The sequence below is a fragment of the Diceros bicornis genome, chromosome 1 (assembly GCF_020826845.1).
Source record: "Diceros bicornis minor isolate mBicDic1 chromosome 1, mDicBic1.mat.cur, whole genome shotgun sequence".
Taxonomy (NCBI): domain Eukaryota; kingdom Metazoa; phylum Chordata; class Mammalia; order Perissodactyla; family Rhinocerotidae; genus Diceros; species Diceros bicornis.
The window spans coordinates 89821627-89841968 of record NC_080740.1 but is presented as its reverse complement, the minus strand read 5'-3'; the positions used below and the strand labels follow the sequence as shown (position 1 = coordinate 89841968).

The 20342-nt window shown below is 56.9% G+C and overlaps 1 protein-coding gene across 2 annotated transcripts in view; it reads right to left on the bottom strand.

The window, feature by feature from the left end:
- Positions 1–19: 19 nt before the first annotated feature.
- The window catches only part of CDHR2 (cadherin related family member 2), a 37042-nt gene continuing 16719 nt past the window's right edge, over positions 20–20342 (bottom strand). For both annotated transcript variants that reach the window (XM_058546389.1, XM_058546397.1), the window contains exons 6-32: positions 19887–19976; positions 17964–18053; positions 17198–17323; positions 16980–17126; positions 16825–16900; positions 16604–16719; positions 16256–16489; positions 15123–15278; positions 14879–15040; positions 14550–14611; positions 14041–14284; positions 11211–11450; positions 9277–9346; positions 8523–9128; positions 7614–7685; positions 7142–7191; positions 5645–5796; positions 5387–5495; positions 5209–5297; positions 4686–4751; positions 4508–4585; positions 4353–4413; positions 4143–4267; positions 3511–3624; positions 3349–3429; positions 2903–2960; positions 20–311 (exon numbers count right to left, since the gene is read on the bottom strand). In XM_058546389.1, coding sequence (XP_058402372.1) covers positions 180–311; positions 2903–2960; positions 3349–3429; positions 3511–3624; positions 4143–4267; positions 4353–4413; positions 4508–4585; positions 4686–4751; positions 5209–5297; positions 5387–5495; positions 5645–5796; positions 7142–7191; positions 7614–7685; positions 8523–9128; positions 9277–9346; positions 11211–11450; positions 14041–14284; positions 14550–14611; positions 14879–15040; positions 15123–15278; positions 16256–16489; positions 16604–16719; positions 16825–16900; positions 16980–17126; positions 17198–17323; positions 17964–18053; positions 19887–19976 — 3606 coding nt within the window. In that variant the 3' untranslated portion in view covers positions 20–179. The remainder of the gene's footprint in view (positions 312–2902; positions 2961–3348; positions 3430–3510; positions 3625–4142; positions 4268–4352; positions 4414–4507; positions 4586–4685; positions 4752–5208; positions 5298–5386; positions 5496–5644; positions 5797–7141; positions 7192–7613; positions 7686–8522; positions 9129–9276; positions 9347–11210; positions 11451–14040; positions 14285–14549; positions 14612–14878; positions 15041–15122; positions 15279–16255; positions 16490–16603; positions 16720–16824; positions 16901–16979; positions 17127–17197; positions 17324–17963; positions 18054–19886; positions 19977–20342) is intronic.

Sequence of the window (20342 nt, the reverse complement as noted above, 5' to 3'; positions counted from 1 at the left end):
CCAACTCTTGTCAGCTGTCATTGGCTATAAGCAGACAGGGGCAGAGCAACAGGAATGTATTATTACTTTCCAGGAGAGATAGGTACAGTGTGAGGGTGACAAGGCCTCTTCGGAGGTGGACCGGAAGAGTGGGAGCCCACATGGGGCTCTGTGGCAAGGGTCCAGTGGCAGGGGCCCCGTCACAGGTCTGTGGTGTTGAGGCCCGCCTCGGTGAAGGACAGCTCCTGTCCACCTGTGCCTGGCTTCCTTCCTGCCAGCACCACGCTCAAGGGCTCTGGATCTGGCTCCGTCGGACTGTGCAGGGGTTTCTTCTGTGGGGAGAGGGAGGTGTGAAGGGCAAGGGCAAGGCGGGGTGAGTTCCCTGGTCCTTAGGGGAATGGGTGGGCCTTCAAGCCCATGACCAGATGGCTCCTTGGCTGGGTCCCACCTGCTCCTCCTGGGGCCTCAGTTTCCTGGCTGTGTCCCAGAGGTGGCTGTGGGCACTGGTGGTGCAGATGGGCTCAGGTGAAGGGGTGGGCCTAGGGGGAGTCTACTCACTTTTGCCCCACCCACAGACACAGCGGAACTTTGGTGTTCTGCCCAGTCCTTAATAATGCCCGAGCCTCTGTCCCATGCCACGGAGCCAGTCCAGCACAATTCCTGCCACTTGCACTCCACGGCAGGCACCGTGCTGGGCGCAGTCCATCCATTACCTGAAGTATCCACAGGAGCCCCCTGAGGCAGGGATCATGTCCCCCATTTTATAGATGTGTAAACTGAGGCTCAGAGGGCTCTCATGGCCAGGAAGGGGCAGAGCAGGGTTTGGACCACTGCTCTCGCTGGCTCTAAAGCCTCTCCACAGCACAGTGCTGCCCACGGTTGAATTTGGCATCTCCTGCCACCCTCAGAGGGACATGTCACCCCAGAGTCCCACCTGCAGTTCATCATGGTGCACACTCATCTCCCTGCCTTTCCTCTTCGCCCTCCTCCTGTGACCTGCCACACAGCACCTCACAAGTACGCCCTCCTGCGGACCAGCCAGGTCCCCAGGCTCAGCTACTCCCACAGACACCCCCCGGGGGAACCCTGCTGCCACCAGCCTCCCCAGGGCACTCCAAGGAGTTTTTCCAGATCGGGGCTGTTCTGGTGCCTGGTAAACAGTGGAACATCTCAGGGGCCCCAGGAGGGACTCAACATTCTGCCCCTGCTCCCCAGAGCCCTCGCCACAGACCCCCAGCGGGAGCTGTTGGCACAGCGCAACCCAGGAACATGCGACCTGGGCTGGGAGACAGGAGACCTGGGTTCTGGTCTGCTCTTGCCTTGCAAACTTTCTGACCTTGGGCAAGTCAGCACCCCTCTCTGGCCTTGGTTGATTGAGAAGGTTGGATTGGATGACCCTCAGGTCTGTCACACCTTCCACACAAACATTTACGGAAGTGTTGGGTGAGTCAGGGCACAAGGGATCCACAGAAAAAGGCCACACCTGTGTTCCCCACCTGGAGACCCAAGGCCCGCCTACTGCTGCAGGAGAGAGGGTGGAGCCTGGGGCAGCTTCTCAAGTTGTAACATCCCCCTGCTGTTCCAGGACAGTCTTGGCTCTTTCCTGGCTTTGAAGGCTCTCAGTGGTCTGGCCCCCCTCCCTCTCCAAAATCTCCTCTCAGAGCTCCCTGCCCCTCCCCAGCCCACAGGTCCACCACTGGGGACCCTGACTCTACTCCCCTCTGGGGGTCAGCTTTAGCCTCCACCAGGGGTCACCTGCCTGGCCACAAGCTCTGGCAGGCAGGACTGTTCCCTTCTGCCTCAGTTCCCCCCAGACATGTTCATTGGAGTTTTTGCCTCAAACCATCTTCAACCAGAGATGAGCCGTCCACTTAGGGGCCTCCACCACTGCCTGGTGGCGTGGATTACCACCCATAACCTCTGTCCTCGGGGGCCCGTTTGGTGACCTCCATGTTACAGCCAGGTCCCTGTGCAACATTCTGGTATTTTAACAGCCACGAGAGGCTGTGGTTGACCAAATCTTTCCAAGAAAGGGGTCCTCAGGGGAAAATAAGTCCTGAAGCATGACAGAAGGCTGGGAGCCCTGGAAGGCGGGCCCCAGAGAGTGGGGGAGAAAGTAGACGGTGGGTGGATACCCACCCACACACACAGAACTGCAGACTTGAAAGCTCGATGGGCCTTAGAGCTTCTACTCCAGTGGGGGTTTTCAGAGCGGGGAGGAGAGAGGGTGGTTCCTCCTGGTTCTGGCGCCCTCCCTCTGGGGAGAGGACCCATCCCCCACTCCACCTGTTGGCCTGTACATTAGAACCCCCAGGAGCTTTAACAACATATTCATGCCCAGGCTCACCTGGCTATCGGCTCAGAATCTCTGGGCTGTCACCTGGCATAGGTATGTCTAAAGAGCTCCCCGCGTGATTCCGATCAGCCCCAGGCTGTGTGAACTCTTGATCTAATTGAACCAACTAACCTATTGAACAAATGATGATACTGTTGCTTACTTGAGCCTACCTTCTGTCCTTTGCTAGATGATGTTCAGCTCCAGCTCTCTTCCCCCACCCTGCCAGCTTTTATGTAAAGGATATAAAGGGAAGGAACCAGATTCTTGAGCACTTGCTCTGTGCCAGGTGGTTTCTATACCCGTTCTCATGTCTTCCTCACCACAGCCCTGCATGGTTGGTGTTCTGATCCCCGTTTACAGATGAGAAAACCGAGAACCAGAGGGAAGAAGTCACCCACCCAGGGTCACAGTGAACGAGTAGAGGAGCAAAGATTAGACCTCATTCCAACGCCTAGGGCTTCCCAGGGCCCAGCGCAGAGATGTGCCAAAGTCAGCAGCAGGTCCTTCAGCTCTGTCCTGAACCCACCCCTTCAGAGAAGGACCCCAAGTCAGGAATCCCAGGCACCAACTCATCCCCCATCTTGCCTTGATTTTCTGCTTGTCCTTTTCCAGGTCCACGGAGTTGTCATCCAGGGAGCTGAAGCTGTGGGGTAGATGTTGGAGCTCAGATAGTTGGCAGGCCCTGTCTTCCCTGTCTGTGACCAAGAACCACCACTGCCTCCACCACCATCACCACTACACCATCACCATCACCACTATCACCACCACCATCACCACCACCATCACCACTGCCACCGCCACCGCCATCGCCACCACCGCCACCACCGCCATCACCACCAACAACAACACCATCACCAACACCATCGCCATCACCACCGCCATCACCACCACCATCACTATCATCATCACCACCATCACTATCACCACCACCATCACCAACACCATTGCCATCACCACCACCATCACCACCACCACCACCACCATCACCACCACCACCACCATCCAGCCTGGCTTTGAGGAGCACTGCTCACCTGATCTGGTCCAGGTCACTGGAGGAGGCTTGGGACTCGAAGCCTAGGTCCTTGGTGGCGAGGTTCAGCATGGGATTGGCCCTGGAGAGAAGGCCCAGTCAAGTGGCCGTGGACCTCAGCTGCCCCATGGGGCCTGTTACCCACTCTCTGACCCCCACTTACCGCTCAGTGGTGTACATGTTAGTTCCGGGGATGGCGGAGACTGAGGGCATCACCCCTGCCACTGTCCTCCGGGCCTCCTGGGCAGCCTTCATAGCCCAAAGCTTCCGGTGGTAGCTGTGGGGAACCAGGAGGGGGGTCACTCCTTTCCCTGCACACACTGTGTGCCCCAGGCAGGCCCTGAGAGTGGAACTTCACCACGACACCGGCAGGTGAGAGTGTCAGCTCCATTTTACAGAAGGTACAAGTGAGAGCCAGAGAAGGGAAGTGATTTGCCAAAGGCCACACAGCTGGCCAGTGGCAAAGCCTAGACTCAGGCCCAGGTGTGGCTGCTGACTCCACACGTATTGGAAAGGAGAAAGAAACAGAATCCATCCAACGCATAGTATGTGTCAAACATCACGCTGATGTGAGATTCTGTTGCTTCCCGAGTGCTTTGAGGAAGCTAGTGTCATGCCTATTCTGCAAACGAGGATACTGAGGCTCGGGAGAAGAGAGGACCTTCCCAGAATGTCACAACAGGTCACTGGGAACTGAGTACAGATACACCTGACGCCGAACCTCATGTCTTCCACCCCCAGCTGTCTTGGGTGGTGGGAGAGCAGAGGTTGGAGACGGAGTGATGGGAGCCGCACCTCTTCCGGGCACACACGAGGGCCGCGCTCATGATCACGATGACCAGCAGCAAAACCACTACCAGTCCTATGATGACGCCACTGAGCACTGTTGGCGTGTCTGACTCCTGGCTCTCCTGGGAGCCCTGGAGGAGGAGGAGTGTGAGGGAGGCTGTGGGCCAGCATGCTCCCTTCCCACGCCCCCGTCACCTTCGCCCTGCCGCCACTCACCAGCACCACCAGCCCCAGCTGCAGCAGCCGCGTCAGTGAGTCCTGGTCGCTCCGGATCGTCCTGGCCACAGAGCCCAGCTCAGGCCCGAGGGACACTGGCGTTCCCCGGGCTTCCTGCTCACCCCGCTCCCCTCTCCAAGGGCAGCCCTACTCACACACTCAGCTCGTTAACTGTCAGGGCTGTCCCATTGGGGAAGACAAAGTAGGCATCGAGGTAGGAACGGCCCCGGACCCTGGAGTGGGGCAGGCGAAGGGTCAGCAGCCAGAACCAGCCACAGGCACTTCCTGCTGCTGCCCCTCTTCCACGCCCGACGCCGGGCCCGCAGCACTCACTGAGTGGATTCTGCATCCTGGATGCTCACAGTGTAGACAGTGGTCCTGGTCGCCTGCGCAAGAGCCCTGCAAAGGGGACAGGTGTCACAGACGCCTGGGGTAGGGGCCTTAACCCGGGCCTGTGGCCAGGGCTTTGCCCATGGGATTAGGAATTGTGTGAATTAGAAAGGGACACCTCTTCTGGACAATGCCATTGGCTAAGCAGGTAGCACCTCTGTGCAAATTAGACAAAGAAACCCCTTCCCCTGGCACTGGGTTTACAGCTTAGCAAGCAGGGTGCCCTTGTGCAGTCCACAGCCTTCACAACTGTACATGGCAGCCCTGTTTGGGCCTCTCTCTGCCCAGCCATCCGTAAGCTTCTGGGGACATGCAGAAAGGAAGTGCAGGTACAGGGTCAAAGATGGGACAAGGTCAAGTGTGGGTCAGGGACAGGGTTGAGAGGCGTTTCATCCAGATCTTGTCAGGGACCAGACTCACAGGCCCTGTTCTTCCCCACAGTCCCTCCGAGGGTCCCCAGACCTACGTCGTAATCTCCTCCAGGTTGGCGCCCACCTCCTCCTTGTTCGTGGAGAACTGTAGCCTCACACGGTAACTCTGGTCCACAGTGAAGAGCTGCGGGTGGAGGGCATAGGAACAGATGAGACACGAGGCACCAGGGGCTGGCAGAGGGCCCTGGGGGCTGGAGGCAGGCTGACACTCACATTCAGGGCGATTTGGGCTTCCTGGGCAGGACCTACGGAAGGACTGTCCTGGGCCTGGACTGTCACGTGGTAGGTGCCTTGAAGAGTGGAATCAAGGCTGGTCACCAGCCTATGGAAGGTAGGAGCGCACAACTCAGACCTAGAAGCCAAGCTGGAGTCCTCTGGAACCCACTCTCACACCTTCCAGGATGGGGAACTCACTGCCTTGAGGCCCCCTTTGACTCCCCCCACCTCCATCTAGGGGCGGCCCACAGTTACTCAATGTTGCCAATGAACACGTTGTCCTCCGAGGAGGTGGAGATCCGGAAGAAGCCCTGGAAAGGGGTCCTAGCTCCATCCTTAACGATGAAATCCACTTGGAGGATGGAGAACAGGATGGCCCCGTTGTCCCCTGAGTCATTGTCTCTGGCCTGAGGGCAAGAGTGGACAGTGTCTGGGGGCCAAGCCAGGCACTCCTCCACTCCCAGCAGGAATCAGAGGCTAGAGTGGCCTGGGGGGCTGGTCCGCATCATCCCCATCAGCCTTCCCAGGGCCACCCCAACTAAGCAAGTGTGTCGGACAGCATGCTGGCTCTGCAAATCCAGCATTGGACAAGTCCCTGCCTCTGGCCCTCTGGCTCAACAGGTCACTGCTCAAAGTCCCTTCCATGTGGAAATCCTGCCCTGCTCCTCCCCACCCGGCCCGCTACACACACACACACAAGCACGGGGACGCCTCAGACTTCCTGAGCACCTACTGTGTGCCAGGCACCTTCGCTTAGATCCGTCGTTTCAGTGCTTACTGACATAAGTACGAATTCCCCAGTGGACCATGAAATGACTGGGGGAGAGGGCACGAACATTTTTATTCATTCTGGTGCCTCTTAGAGAAAAATACAGCCAGCACTCAGAGCCACAAGTCCACTGACATCAGTGTTCAAGATGAGGCCACAACTGGTGTTTAAGCTTCAAAAAGGAGTTGATTTAAAGAAAATTGTTCAAAGCCGTGGCCAGACTCATGACACTGGAATGCAACAGCCTGGGATTGGGAAATTGACTGTTTAAGGCTTGAAAGAATCTAGAGAGGGAGAATTACTATCCCATTTTATAAGAGGAAACTGGGGCTCCAAGAGAGACCCTGTCCACCAAAGAGGCAGCCCTAAGTGGGGAAGGCGGCCCGCCAGCCTCCTACACCGTGCCCTTTCCAGGCACAGGAGTGCCACCCAGAAACCTCCCTCCTCTTAACCCTAAGAGGTGACTGTCAGGGACGGCCACTTCTTGTGCAGCAGGGGAAGTGAGTGTCAGAGAGGCGGATAAGAGGCGCCCAGGCCTGGCCCAGGCTATGTGGGAGGCCTCACCCCCGCCCCCAGAGTCACCACCCTCTAGTAAACACACCCACGTCCAACACCATAAAGGACTGAAAGTATTTTTATAATTTTGCTGTGGAAATTATTTAACTACAAGTAACTCATCTAATTTACAGCTGCTGTGATTTCTCTGTAATACTCAACAATTCTGGCATAGTGAGAAAAATCTAGCCAGCAAGTGGTTTTTATGGTCATGAAATGTTTATGAATACTAAATTTAACAATTAATGAAGTTTAATCATATCAATCATATCAATTTCCATTCTGGGGTTTTCTTTTCATATGTTGGAGCCAATAAATTTCCTTTCTAGTGTTAGAACATTTTGAGGGAGGCTGCAAGGCCTGAAGGCTTTGGCCCTGGGTCTCCTGGGGCTAATGTGACTGGACAGAGGCTGGAGCCGAGGACTTACCCGGACAGAAGCCACTTGCTGGTTGGGCATCACAAGTTCTGGGATGATCACTACAAGTGTGGACAGGAAGGGGTCAGCGGGGGCAGGGCCATTGCCCACCTGGCCTCATGCTGGCCACAAGCCCAGCTCAGAGCTCATCCCCCCAAACTGCCCTCAACCTCTCTACCACCAGCGACTCCCTTACAACCACCCCTGAGCCATTAGTTAGCAGCTCATCCACACCCATCGTGCAGACAGTGAAACTGAGGCCCAGAGAGGGAGGGCCTGGCCCAGGATCAGATATGAGTTGGGGCAGAGCTGGGGTGAAAACTCAGGCTTCCCTCTCATTGAAACCCTGGGGGAGAGGCAGGATTAGAGGCCTTGCTCCCTTTCTAGGGGCCCACCTGGGGCCTGAGGAGGGTCTCTGGGAGTTGCCAAAAGGTAGTCCGGGCAGAGTATGGTGCAGGTGGGGAGCGAGAGGCTCACTGCTTACCAAAAGTCTTATTCTCAGGCAGAAAGTAGGGTGCGTTGTCATTCACGTCCTCGATGGTGATGGGGAGGCTGCCTAGGGGGACAAGGTGGCTGGCTCTGGTCTCTAGGCAAAGGCCTGACCCAGAAAGCCTGGGCCTCAGCCATGCTCCCAGCAGCCTCCCTCCCATGCGTCACCCATGCTCAGTCCCCTCCCCTGCTCCCGACCTGGGACGCCCACTCAGTCTCCCCCGCCTTTGTGAGAGGGAGTATCCTCCCCAGACCTCAGAGAGGGTGGATAACTTGTCCAAAGTCACATAGCAAGAGCGGTGGGCCAAGATTGAGCCCAGCCCACTGTGTCCCACCTGCCCAAGACATTGTACTGACACTTGCTAGCTGCATAAGCCCGGTTATTGACCACCCCTCTGTGCCTCAGTTTCCTCATCTATAAAATTGGGTAGAGGTCCCCTACCTCATGGGCTGTGTGAGGCTAAAATGAAGAAGTGCTCGCAAGGTGCCTAGCCTAGCTCTTGGCTGTAGTAGGGACTCACCCTATGCTAGCTCTTAATATGGTTATTGTTGCTACTTGGTGTCAGAGGTGGGACACGCGTACACATCTGACCCTGAAGTGTGCTCTCTCCTCTACAGTGCCTCACAGAATAGTGGCATTAATTCAGTGCTGACTGTGCCAAGCACTGCGCTAAACACCCTACATGCATGTTCTCATTCAATCTTCACAGCCAACTTCCTACCCAACTCCACTTCAAAGATGGGGAAACTGAAGCTTGGGGAGGTGTCACGACCTTCCCGGTGACACAGCTGATAAGGGCTGGAGCCAGGATTTGAACCCAGACTTTGTGGGTTCCAGCCCAGTGCTCTTTCCCACACCCCTTCTGCTGCAGCCTGCCGAGCCCTGCAGGCCAGGCCTCCTCACCATTGTCGCTGTAGGCCTGGAAGCGGGGGTCCGTCGTGAGGTCATAGGCCCTCACGACCAGCGTGACCAGGTCACAGGTCTCATAGTCGATGGCCTCACTCTGGTTGATGAACACAGAGCCATTGGCCAGCACAGAGAACCAGCCGTGGCACAGGCTGCCCACGTTGACTCCTGCCTTGGTACAGATGACGTTCACAAGCTGTACCTCCAGCTGGGCCATGGTGTCCACATCTCGGGCGACCACCTCAGCCACCAGGCCATGCTGCGAGCCGTTCTCAGCCACACGGATGCCCTGGAGTGAGGCCAAGTCCAGGGTGGGTGGCTCATCATTCACGTCCTCCACAGTCACGAGGATTTCTGCCGTGGCCTCGGCCCCCTGGGGGTCTGGGTTCTCGGCATTCACTGTCAGCGTGAAAGAGGCCTGTGTCTCGTAGTCCAGGCTCACGTCCGCGGGCAGCGAGAGGCGGCCCTCAGCCCACCCAGACCCCAGCACGGTGCCCCGGAGCATGAAGTTGTTGATGCCATTGCCCGACAGGCTGAAGCTGATGCGGTTGTTAGCTTCTGTCTGGTCTGCATCCGAGGCCGCCACCACGCCCACCAGCACCCCTGTGGACGAGGGCCAGAGTTCCGAAGGGCCCCTGGCCTGGCCACTGGAGGCTTCCTCTGCCCTCAACTCCCTCGGGCGCTCCAGGCCCACCCTGGGCAGGGTCGGGTGCCCCAGCCCGGGTGCCCAGCCTGCCCAGGGAGGACTTACCTGGGTCCCTCTCCTTCACCAGGAACGAGTAGATGGACTGGTTGAAGATGGGCAGATTGTCGTTGATGTCCTGCAAGCAGAGGCAGCTCTGAGCGCAGGGACTGCAGAAGCCCCCAGGGTTGAGCCTCCCCAGAGCCACTCTGAGCCAATACTTCCTCTGGCCCAAGGCACAGACTCCGTCCTGCCTCCTCAGACATCACTGCCGCTTCAGAGATGAGGATGGCCTTTGAGAGGACGGAACTAGCCAGGTCACACAGCTGGGGCTCAGAGGCCTGTGCTGGGACTCTGAAGTCAGTTAGACACTTTCCGAGAGCCCCCCTCCTCCCTGTTTCTCTGACCATAGTTCAGAGCTGTCTTAGACCCTGCTTTCTGGAAGGATGGTTCCCGGTCCCCATCTGTGTCCCTGTCTGGCCCAGCTTGGCTCCTCATCTCGCAGATTTGTTACGTTGGAACCAACAGCACAATGTTTCTGCGAAGGCCCTGCGGCCCGCGCTTTCCCTCGCCCCCTCTGCTCTCCTGCCCCTCTTGCCCTCAGCCGACCCCACGGCACTTGCTCTGTGTTCGGGCAGAGCTGGGCTCAGGGCACCTGCTGGGCCTGAGACCTGGTCCTGCCCTCAGATGCCCGCTGTCGCCTGTTCTCGCAGCCTGTCCACACCAGCTGCCCACACAGGGGCTGCTGCACTGTCAGCACGGGTCGCCCACACCGCCTCCGCCGTCTCCCTAACACCGGCTGTGCTGGCGACGCCCTTGGCTTTCCCAGCCCTTCCCTGGGACGGGCCACAGGTGTCTGCCTTTGCTTTCAGCTTTTTCTAAATAACAGTGGAATGGACATCTTTGAAAACAAAGCCCTCTCCCCGTTAACGAGATGTATTTTCAGATGCAGATTTCCTGGCTCAATGCACACGCGCCAGCTACGTCCTCAGGGTTGGCCTGACTCACAGGAGTGGCTTCGAGCTCGGCTCTGAGTTAAATCTGGCTCCGCCTTGGCCTCACGTGTGACTTGGATCTCTCTGGGCCTCACTGTCTTCACCTGCAAAATGCGCTTGTAGTTCCTACTTGTGGGGCCATTGTGATGACTAGCTCACGGGTGTGAAAGGACCCTGCTCACTCAGTAAATGCCATTCTGCTTTCTTGCTTCTTTGTGGCCCACTTCCACCCCAGGGACAGCTGACAAGTCCTAATTCAGCTTCTGTTTCTCCATTTTCCCTGAAGTCTCACTCTGATCCTTGTAGGAAAGCAGCACACCCCAACCCAGTGGGAAACAGGGCTGCTGTGTGGGGTGGTGCAGGCTGTGCACTGCACAACCCTAGAGGGCACCATCCACACACGGACATTGTAGAGGTGCATATTTGTCACCACACTTTTCTAGAGGAAGGTACCTTGTGGACTGATGGTTGCCTTAGAACCGGACAGACTGGGTTCAAAACCCCATTCTGCCACCCTAGGCAAGCTACTGAACCTGTCTGTGCCTCAGTTTCTTGCTCAATAAAATGGTAATAACCATTCATACCTTGCAGGGCCAGTTGTGCAGGAGACACTGTAAATGCTGATCTTTGCCCTTGAATGGTGGTGGGGAGCTAGGAGGGTTTCAGGCAGGACTTTGTGACTGGTAATTAGAGCCGAAGTTCACTGAGTGCCCTCCGTGGGTCAGACACTCTTCTTCAAAGCACTTTCCATTTGTTAACTCACTTTATGTTATTTTCATTCCCATTTACAGATGATGAACTAGAGGGCACAGGGAGGTTGGGTAATTGCCTAGGGCCACACAGCCAGGGAGCCAGGATTCTAACCCAGGCAGCCTGCTCCAGAACTTCCTACCCAGCGTCCTGCAAAGGGCAGAAGTGTGACTCTCGGGGGAGGGGGAGCTGGCCATCTGCTCAAGGCCCTAACACAGGGCCCGTCCCGGCACCTGCCCCTGCTGAGCCGGGCCTCACCTCCACCGTGATGGTGACGTTGACCTCAGTGCTGAGGACAGGCACGCCACAGTCAGCCACACGCACGGTCAGCACAATGCGGCCCCCCAGGCCGGGGTCGATGGCCTCTCTGTCCAGGGGCACCAGGTTTCTGAGGGTCCCATCGTCGGGGTCCACTGAGAAGTTGTGGCTGTAGGGGCCGGCCAGCAGGCTGAAGTGCAGGAGGCTGTTGTTGGTTTCCGGCTGGTCGTTGTCCTGAGCCTGTGCGGATGAGCAGGGTGGGGCATTGGCCATCAGCTGCCCCTCGTCCCTCCCTTGCGGCCTGGCCTCCCTCTCTAGCACTCCCTTCTCCCGCCACAGCCCGCACTAGGGCAGTAACTGGGCCTGAAGCCAAGGGGACCCTGGCCCATCTCCCAGCCTCAGCCTCCCATCTAAGAGGGTCAGATCAACAGCTTGCCAGAGCTTCTGAGGTCGTAAGCACTGAGGTCATTCATTCAGCCCACAATGTTGACTGCTTACCTACCATGTGCCCTGCCCTGTTCCAGGCACTGGAAATAGAGCTGTGATCAAGACGGTTCCCCTATGGAGCTGGTATTCTAGGGGGAGGGGGCGTGGGGGCAGCATATCATAGACATGCAAAATTTTAAAAAACAAACCAACATAAGTGTGAAGTCCAACAGGATGCTGATTTTCCCATGATGACTACTTCAGTGTTGTATTTTTTTTTTTATAATTTTATTTACTTATTTATTTTTCCCCCCAAAGCCCCAGTAGATAGTTGCATGTCACAGCTGCACATCCTTCCAGCCGCTGCTTGTGGGACGCGGCCTCAGCATGGCCGGAGAAGCGGTGCGTCGGTGCGCGCCCGGGATCCGAACCCAGGCCGCCAGCAGCAGAGCACGCGCACTCAACCGCTAAGCCATGGGGCCGGCCCAGTGTTGTATTTTTAAAATAGCTGATTCTTTACCCAGTTTCTGTCCTGTCAGGGTCCTGAACACTTGCTTGGTTTGCCTTCGGGGTGATACAACATGGAGAACACAACAGGTTCTCCACGCTACTGAGCCTTTGCTCATGCTGTTCCCTCACCCTAAATGCCCTCTACGCCTTCTCTGCCTGACTCCAAGGCAGACTAGTGTCTCCCTGGGCCTCCACACCCCTGTACCACCATCAACACAGCACAAGTGACACCCTTGGGTGGCTGTCTGGTGCCCTCTCCCTAACTGAGAGTCACCTGGAGGCAGGAATTATGGTGGATTCATCTCCGGGACCCGGGGCCCAGCAAAGGGCCTGGTGCATGGCGGGTGCTCAGCAAATGTGGCTTTGAATCCCGAGCTGGGCTCCTCTGACTCAGAACCAGTTCTTTCCGCTCCCTCCCTGTCCACTCCCACCTCAGCCGTTTCATTTCAGCTCTGTGGGGATCTTGTTTATTAAATGCCTCCTTTGTAGCAGCCAGAGATGGTGTTTCCCAAAGTCTGACCCTGTCTGTTCACCCTCGGCACTCAACTCAGGCCAGTGAATTCACAAGTGCTTGTGGGGCTCACACCGTAACCACGGTTACAGCAGCAGATGTGAAATGCTCCTGCCCCCAGGAGCTCTCAGAGCGGAGTGAGGGTATCAAGGAGCAAGGAGAAAGGCCCAGGGTTCAGGGCAGAGAGCTCTGGGCTCCAGCCCCAGCGCTGCTGTTCACTAGCTGTGCAACCACAGAAAGTTGCTTAACCTCTTTGAGCCTCAGTTTTCTCCTTCTGTGAAATGGGGACAACTAGAGTATCTCTTCAGAAGTTGGTCCAGAGATCAGGGATGGGAATGTGCTCTGGAAACCACACAGCCCCAGAGAGATGGGAGGGCTCCGTGACCTCGTGACTGTCATTCTGATGACCTGTTCCTCACTTCTCACAAGACTCTCTTTCAGCTTACTCAGAGAAGCTTCTCTCTGGTGTTTCTCGGGAGCCAATGCTGGGTTTTTATCTCATAGATTGTGAACCTGGCCACTGATCTCATTTTGTTTTTCGCTTTGGCCGTTAGGAAGCTCGGAAGTGAATTTTCAGCCCAATCTTAGCAACTGTGTGGCTCTAACAGTTGGGTTCTAACTATACATTTGTGCCCTTTAACAATACCATCCTTATTTTCTCTTTTCTCTTATTTCTTCCATATTTTTATCTTACTTTTTAATCTAAGCCACCTGAAATCCTTTTTAGAATAAGGCAGGAGCTTGAATTAAAAGGAGCACTATGTTGGGCCGGCCCTGGGGCTTAGCGGTTAAGTGCTCACGCTCTGCTACTGGCGGCCCGGGTTCGGATCCCGGGCGCGCACCGACGCACCGCTTCTCCGGCCATGCTGAGGCCGCGTCCCACATACAGCAACTAGAAGGATGTGAAACTATGACATACAACTATCTACTGGGGCTTTGGGGAAAAAAAAGGAGGAGGATTGGCAATAGATGTTAGCTCAGAGCCGGTCTTCCTCAGCAAAATGAGGAGGATTAGCATGGATGTTAGCTCAGAGCTGATCTTCCTCAGCAAAAAGAGGAGGATTAGCATGGATGTTAGCTCAGAGCTGATCTTCCTCACAAAAAAAAAAAAAAAAAAGAGCAATATGTTTTTGAGGGCTTGTTCTGTGCTAGGCCTTACCCTGAGCACTTTATATCCATTATCTTATTATTCTCCAATGACCCTGGGAATAAGTACTATGACTGACCTTATTTTCCAAAGAGGAAATAGAGGTGCAGAGAGACTGAGTGACTTTCTCAGGGCCACACAGCAGAGCCCAGATTCCAACCCAGGGCCAGCATGACTACAGAGCCAGGCTTGGTCCCCTTCTCCATACCACCCACCAGGTCCAGGCTGGCTCGCACCTGGATGGTCACGGAGACATTGTCCTTCTCCTCCTGGACGAAGATGCTATAGGAGCCGCTGACCACGGGCTCATTGTCGTTGACGTCCAGCAGGAAGATCTGCAGTGTGGTGGAGCCGGACAGGCCCCCGCCGTCTGTGGCCTGCAGCGTGAGGTAGTACACGGCCTGCTTCTCCCGGTCCAGCAGTTCGCTGTCTCTCACTGTCACCGTCCCCGAGTCTGGATCCACCTCAAAGACGTCTACCCTGTGCAGGGGGGCCGGATTTAGCAAATAAAAATACAGGATGCCCACTTGAATTTGAATTTCAGATAAACGATGAAAAATATTTTAATATATCCCATGGAATATTTGCAACCTACTTATACTAAAGAAAATTATTCATTGTTTATCCAGAATGGAAATGTAAGTGGGTGCCCTATATTTTACCTGGCTACCCTAGCCCCGCGGCAAGGCAGAGGCAGGCCTGGGCCCTGCTCGCCCCCCCGGCGCCCGCCCACCCAAGACCTTACCCATTCCCTGGAAGCAGGCTGTAGGTGATGCGGCCCCCCTCGCCCGTGTCTGGGTCCAAGGCCTGTGCGGCAGAGAGATGGATAATGGGACACTGTTCGGAAGTGACACTGTCAGCCATGCAATTGATGGGGACAGGGCTGTCCTGCTTCCTGACACACTCAGATTCACACATAGACACTCACACCCCACACGCACTCACGCACACACACACATGCATGTACACTTGCTGGGACCTGGGAACGTCCGGCGGTATAGACACTTGGGCAGGGTCCTAGTCCCAGGTCTGCCCTTCTCCGTGTCTCTCCCAGCCCCGCCCCTCAGCACTCACATGGATGCTGTCGGTGACCACAAAGCCCTTTGTGCTGTGCTCAAAGACACTGAGGTTGTACACGCTGTGGGGGAATGTGGGCGTGTGGTCATTAATGTCTCTGAGGTGGATGGTCACCGAGGCCACGGAGGCATTCCCGCTGACCGAGTCAGTAGCCACGACCTGAGGACAGGGAAAGAGGCAACAGATGGAGACCAGAGCACCCCCTGACCCGCGCTCCCCGGCGCCCCAGGGTGCCCCTCACCTGAACCAGCATCACCGTCTGCGTCTCGTAGTCCACCAGCGACGGCGCCCTCACCAGCACCTGCACGTCGGCTGAGCCCGCCGCCCGCGAGGGGGAGACACTGAAGGCTTCGGCGTCAGGGCCCCCCAGGGACAACAGGAAGGTGCCGTTGCTGCCCTGCAGAGGTGGGCTGTATGATAGGGACCCCACCCCTGCAACGCACCCACCTACATCTTTCCCCCAATCCCTGGCCACAGGCCCCTGCCTGCTGGGGTCCTATGAGAGTCTCAAAAGACTGAGGCAAGAGGGCCCTGGGAGGGTGGGCTGGTCCCTAGTCCCTGTGGGGGGCTCATTAGAAGACTTCCCTTAGTACTGTGGGCCCCAGGCCTGGGCCACAGAGACAGAGCGTGGACACAGACCCCTCACTCCCATAAAGTATTACCGGGAGCCTTCCTACCTCTCACCACCGTCCACCCCCCACACCAACACCAAACCGCGCGACACCCAGCATCACCCATTACCCATAGCCCCCACTCCACACCACCCTTCCCTCAGCACCAACTACCAACTCAACACACCCACCCACTTACCACTGCTCAATACCATCCTCCACTCTATATTCTGTACCAACTCAGTGTCACCGGATACTACCAAACCCCACCCACAGGTATTCATCACTCCACACCACCCCTCGCCACCACGCAGTACTCACCTCCACTTAAGAATACCCTCCAATTCGACACACACTCAGACCACTCTGTGCCCCACGCTGCCCAGTCCCCCAGCGTCCAGTACTACTCAACCCTCCCCTTCACCATCCATCCATCACCACCCTCTACTCAGCCCCACAGAAGATCACATCCCACTCCATATTACCCACAGCCAGCACCAGCCTTCACTCAGCACGGCCTGTCTGTTCACCACCACCCAGCACCGCCCTGAACACAAGACCACCCACCAGCTCGTCATAACCCAACGCTTCCAAATATCTCCCCCCACTCTGAGTCTCACTACCACGCACGATCCGCATCCACTGCTCACCTCCCCAGCACGCACCTTGGTGCCGCGCTCTCCCAGTGACTCCCCATCTCCCTCCCCCAGCCTCCTCCCGCCGTCAATGCCGCCCCCACCACCCCTTGTCTGGGGGCACCTGCCTTGTCTGGGTCGTAGACCACCATGGTGAGGTCGTCAATGGGGATGCGGGTGGAAGCGTGCTCCTCCACGTAGCCAGTGAAGTTGTCTTGGGCTTCTTGGGGGGTGAAGGTGCAGGCTGAGAGGCTGCAGTTGTAAAACTCAGGTTTGTGGTCATTGACGTCTGTCACCCTCAGGGTGACCCATATGCTCACCTTGGCCTCCTGTCCATAGATGTTGGGGTGCATCTCCGTGGCCTGAAAGCAGAGCAAAGGCCGGAGGGCAGAGGTCAGAGAAGCAGCACTCAGAGAGAGCTGAGATCAAAGGTCAGAGGTGGGGGGTACAAAGGGGGCGGTGGACCCCTCACTCACCGTGACCTGCACCTGCACCTCCTCATCCTCCTCCAGCAGCTGTTCACGGTCCAGGGAGCCGTTGACTCTGATCACCCCGTCTGACCCAATGTCAAACCAGCCGGGCCTTGTGGAGTCTGGCAAGAGGCAGCAGGAGCAGCTGCTTCCAGTGGCTCTGACAGAGCCCCCACCCTCCCCTTGCCCCAGCCCCAGCCCCAGCCTGGGGACGCCCCGGTTCTTACTGGAGATGCTGTATGTCACGGGGTCGTTGATGCCTTTGTCGCTATCCACAGCCTCCACCTTCAGCACTGAGGCTCCCTGCAAGGAGGCCTGGTCAGTGGCCCAGACCCTTTCCGGCCTCTCACCTCCGCCCAGACCCCTCAGGGGCCCCGCACACCTGGGGTGCGTCCTCAGCCACAGAGGCCAAGTAAGACACCCTGACAAACTGGGGGTCCAGGTCCGGCTGGTCAACCACAGAGATAGACAGGAAGACAGGCGAGGAGCACTGGATGACGAAGTTGTTGTTGTACAGGCCGCCCGAGTCCTGCGGAGAGATGGGGTCCATGAGCCCAGCCCGGGCCCGGGGCCCCCGCCCCCGCCTGCGCCCCTACTCACACAGGCCTTCAGCTCCAGCTGGTAGAAGGCGCTCTTGTTGTTGTAGCTGAGGCTGCCGTTGAGAATGATGGAGCCGTTGGCCAGGATCTCGAAGAGGTGCCTGCTGTCCCCGGTGCTCGGGATGACCTGAGGCGCAGCGCGGTCAGACTAGGCCCCCGACAGCCCCGCCCCTGAGAGACCTGGGGTCCAATTCCAGCTCTGCCCTGGACCAGCCCTGTGACCCTCACCAGGTCACACGACCTCTCTGAGCCTCGGTCTCCACCTCTGGGCAGTGGGTTCGGATATCGCCTCAGTGGGCTGAAAGGAGGGTCAAGTGAGCTAAGGTAGGTGCCCGGCACGGGGTGGGTGCTCAGTAGGCGGGACCTATGGCCAGCAAATTTGTCTTCATGAGGACTGGGGTCACACCCCCTATTGTCTGTGTGACCTTGGACAACACCCTGGACCTCTCTGAGCCTCGGTTTTCTCTCCTGTGAAGCCAGGAGTGCATCAGCCATCAGGTGGTGTGACACGAACTTGGCAAGGACCCTAACAGTGCCCAGGACAAGAAGGAGGGCAGAAGGGTCCAGTCCACCCTCCTTAGGCAGCTGGGCCAAGTGAGGTCCGGAGGGGGCCAGCGGAAGGCTTAGAGACCAGGGCTGGGCCAGGACAGAGCCGCCGTGCTCGCCCCAGCCCCCAAGGTCCCTGCAGGTTGTGTGGGAGATGCTGCCCCCTGGTGGCCGTGAGGAGCAGTGGGGCCCACACTGCCCGCGTACTCGCATACGCTCACCTCCTCTATGGAGTACACCACTGCACCCGCGGACCCCGTGTCTTTGTCCTCGGCCAGCACGGAGAACACCACGGAGCCGACCGGCAAGGTCTGCAACGAGGGACTTGTCACTTATGAGCTCCAATCCATCTCCGCCACGCCCGCGCACATCATGCCCCCTCCCTGAGCTTCAGTGCCCCAACCGTACCACGGAGACAATGATGGCAACTTCCAGGGCCTGAGACCCAGCGTTCCACAGATGCCCCCCCTTTCCTTCCCACCTGGGCTAGGCCTCTGGAGGCAGCTGGGGGTGGGGCCTCTGCTCCTGCCCTCACTCAGCCTCGCCACCGCGTGAGCTGGCTGCTGATTTACAGAGCCCCTCGGGACCAGGAGGGGGCGTCATTCCATAACCCAGACATGCCACTCCCCTGCTCAAACATCCCTGTGGACTCCCCGTACCTTACAAAGTGGCTTCCAGGTAGCCCCTTGCAGAGCTGGAAGGTTCTGTGGGGAGGCCCTTGCCCCCTGGGACCTGGCCCTGTGAATCCTGTCCCCACCCTCACTATCTCCACATGGTGGCCAAAGAGATCTTTGAAAATCATGAATCAGACCACATCACTCTCGTGCTAAAAACCCTCCAATGACTCCCCCAGTCCCCCCAGAATACGGTCTAGACTGCCTCCATGGCCCTCCGCTGTCAGGCCACTGCCCCACCTCTCTGACCTCACCTCTTCCTCACCCTCAGCCTCGGTCCACACTGGCTTTCTGGCTATGCCTAGAACACTCCAAGCTCATCTCCACCTCAGAGCCTTTGGATCTGCTGTTCCCCTGCCTGGAGCGTGCTTTTCCTGGAGCATCCCAGGCTGGCTCCTTCTTGCCGTATAGGTCTCTGCTCAGATGTCACCTACTCAGAGAAGCCTTTCCTGACCGCTCAACCTGAAGCAGCCCCCCCCCAGTCACTGTCACTCACTTTGCCCTGTTTATGCTCTTCGTGGAGCTCAACCCCATCTGAAATATCCTGCTTATTTAATGTTTCTTTGATAATTGTGCTCTTCATTAGGAGGTGAGCTGCTGAGGGTGGCGACCAGGTCTATCTTGTCACCAGATGTCCTCAGCACCGAGGCCCTGGCTCTTAGTAGGCACTCCATCAGAGCCTGTCCTGTGGCACTCTGGACCTCACCAGCCTTGTGTCTGGCCCAGATGGGGCCCCACACCTCGAGGGTCTCCGAAGCCACATGGTAATGAAGGTTCAGGAGTGGTGTTGTGTTTGCCGCTCAGGGACCTTTGGGAACATTCTCCCCTCCATGCAGTTCAAGCTCCCCTTACTTGCTAGAGGGGAAGGCCCATGATGCGGACCTAGCCAATCGGAGCGTTCCATACCCCTGATTGATGGGCACATGACCCAAAATGGGCCAGTGAAGTTACCCCTGGGGTTTTGGCTGGGACCACTGAGAAAGAGACAGTCTGTGTTGAAGTTGCAAAGCTGGTGGGTCGTGAGCCTGGAGCTGCTAGGGGCCACTTTTATCACCACAAGGGAGAACTGCCGCCCACCTCAGGATGGAGGCAATGAGAGAAGTAGAGCTGAGAGGTGAAAAGAAATCTCTTCTTGATGACGTGGTTTGAGTACCTGGACCCAGCCGTGTCTGAAGTTAAATATACCTCTAGATTTTTTTCAGATGCATGGGAGAATCAATTCCTCCTTTTTTTAAAAAAATTTTTATTAACTGAAAAAATGTCAATCCAATCTGATTGATTCCAAATTGTTGCCGTAACTCTTGTTCGTGGGGTTACATCCCCTGAAAGTGGTTCCTGAGCTGCCCCTTCTAGGAGGTGCTTCTCCCCATCCTGATAGACCCCTGCTGGCTGTCTCTGGTCCTTCTCCCTTGGAGAGGAGACTCTGGGATGCCCACCTCCTGCACACACCCCTGTTAAGGCAGACATTACCTCGCTGATGCTGGTGGAGAAGCCAGTGTTCTGGAAGACGGGGGCGTTGTCATTTCTGTCCTCCACAATCACCTGCATGTCCTTCTGCACCTGCAGGGGAGAGAGCATGGGTGAGCGCTGGAGAAGACAGGGAGGGGTGTCTGGGCGGGAGCAGGTTGGCCTGGCTTTTCAGGCAGACCACTGGGCAACGTTTGGGGTCACTTTTTACTGGATCCCATTTCAAACGCCAGAAAAGGTGCAAGGATAGTGCAAAGAACCCGCTATCTCCTTCGTCCAGGGGTCCCCACTGTTTGGTTTCTCTCTCTGTAAACGTTTACTGAACCATTTGAGAGTAAGTTACCGACATAATTAGGTCATTTTTTAAAAATCTCAAATGTGCCTGTCCTAGTACAAGAATGCTCATTTAGCTTTGTTTACCATGGTGTAGAGCTGTGGGCAACCTGAGTGTCCGTCGGA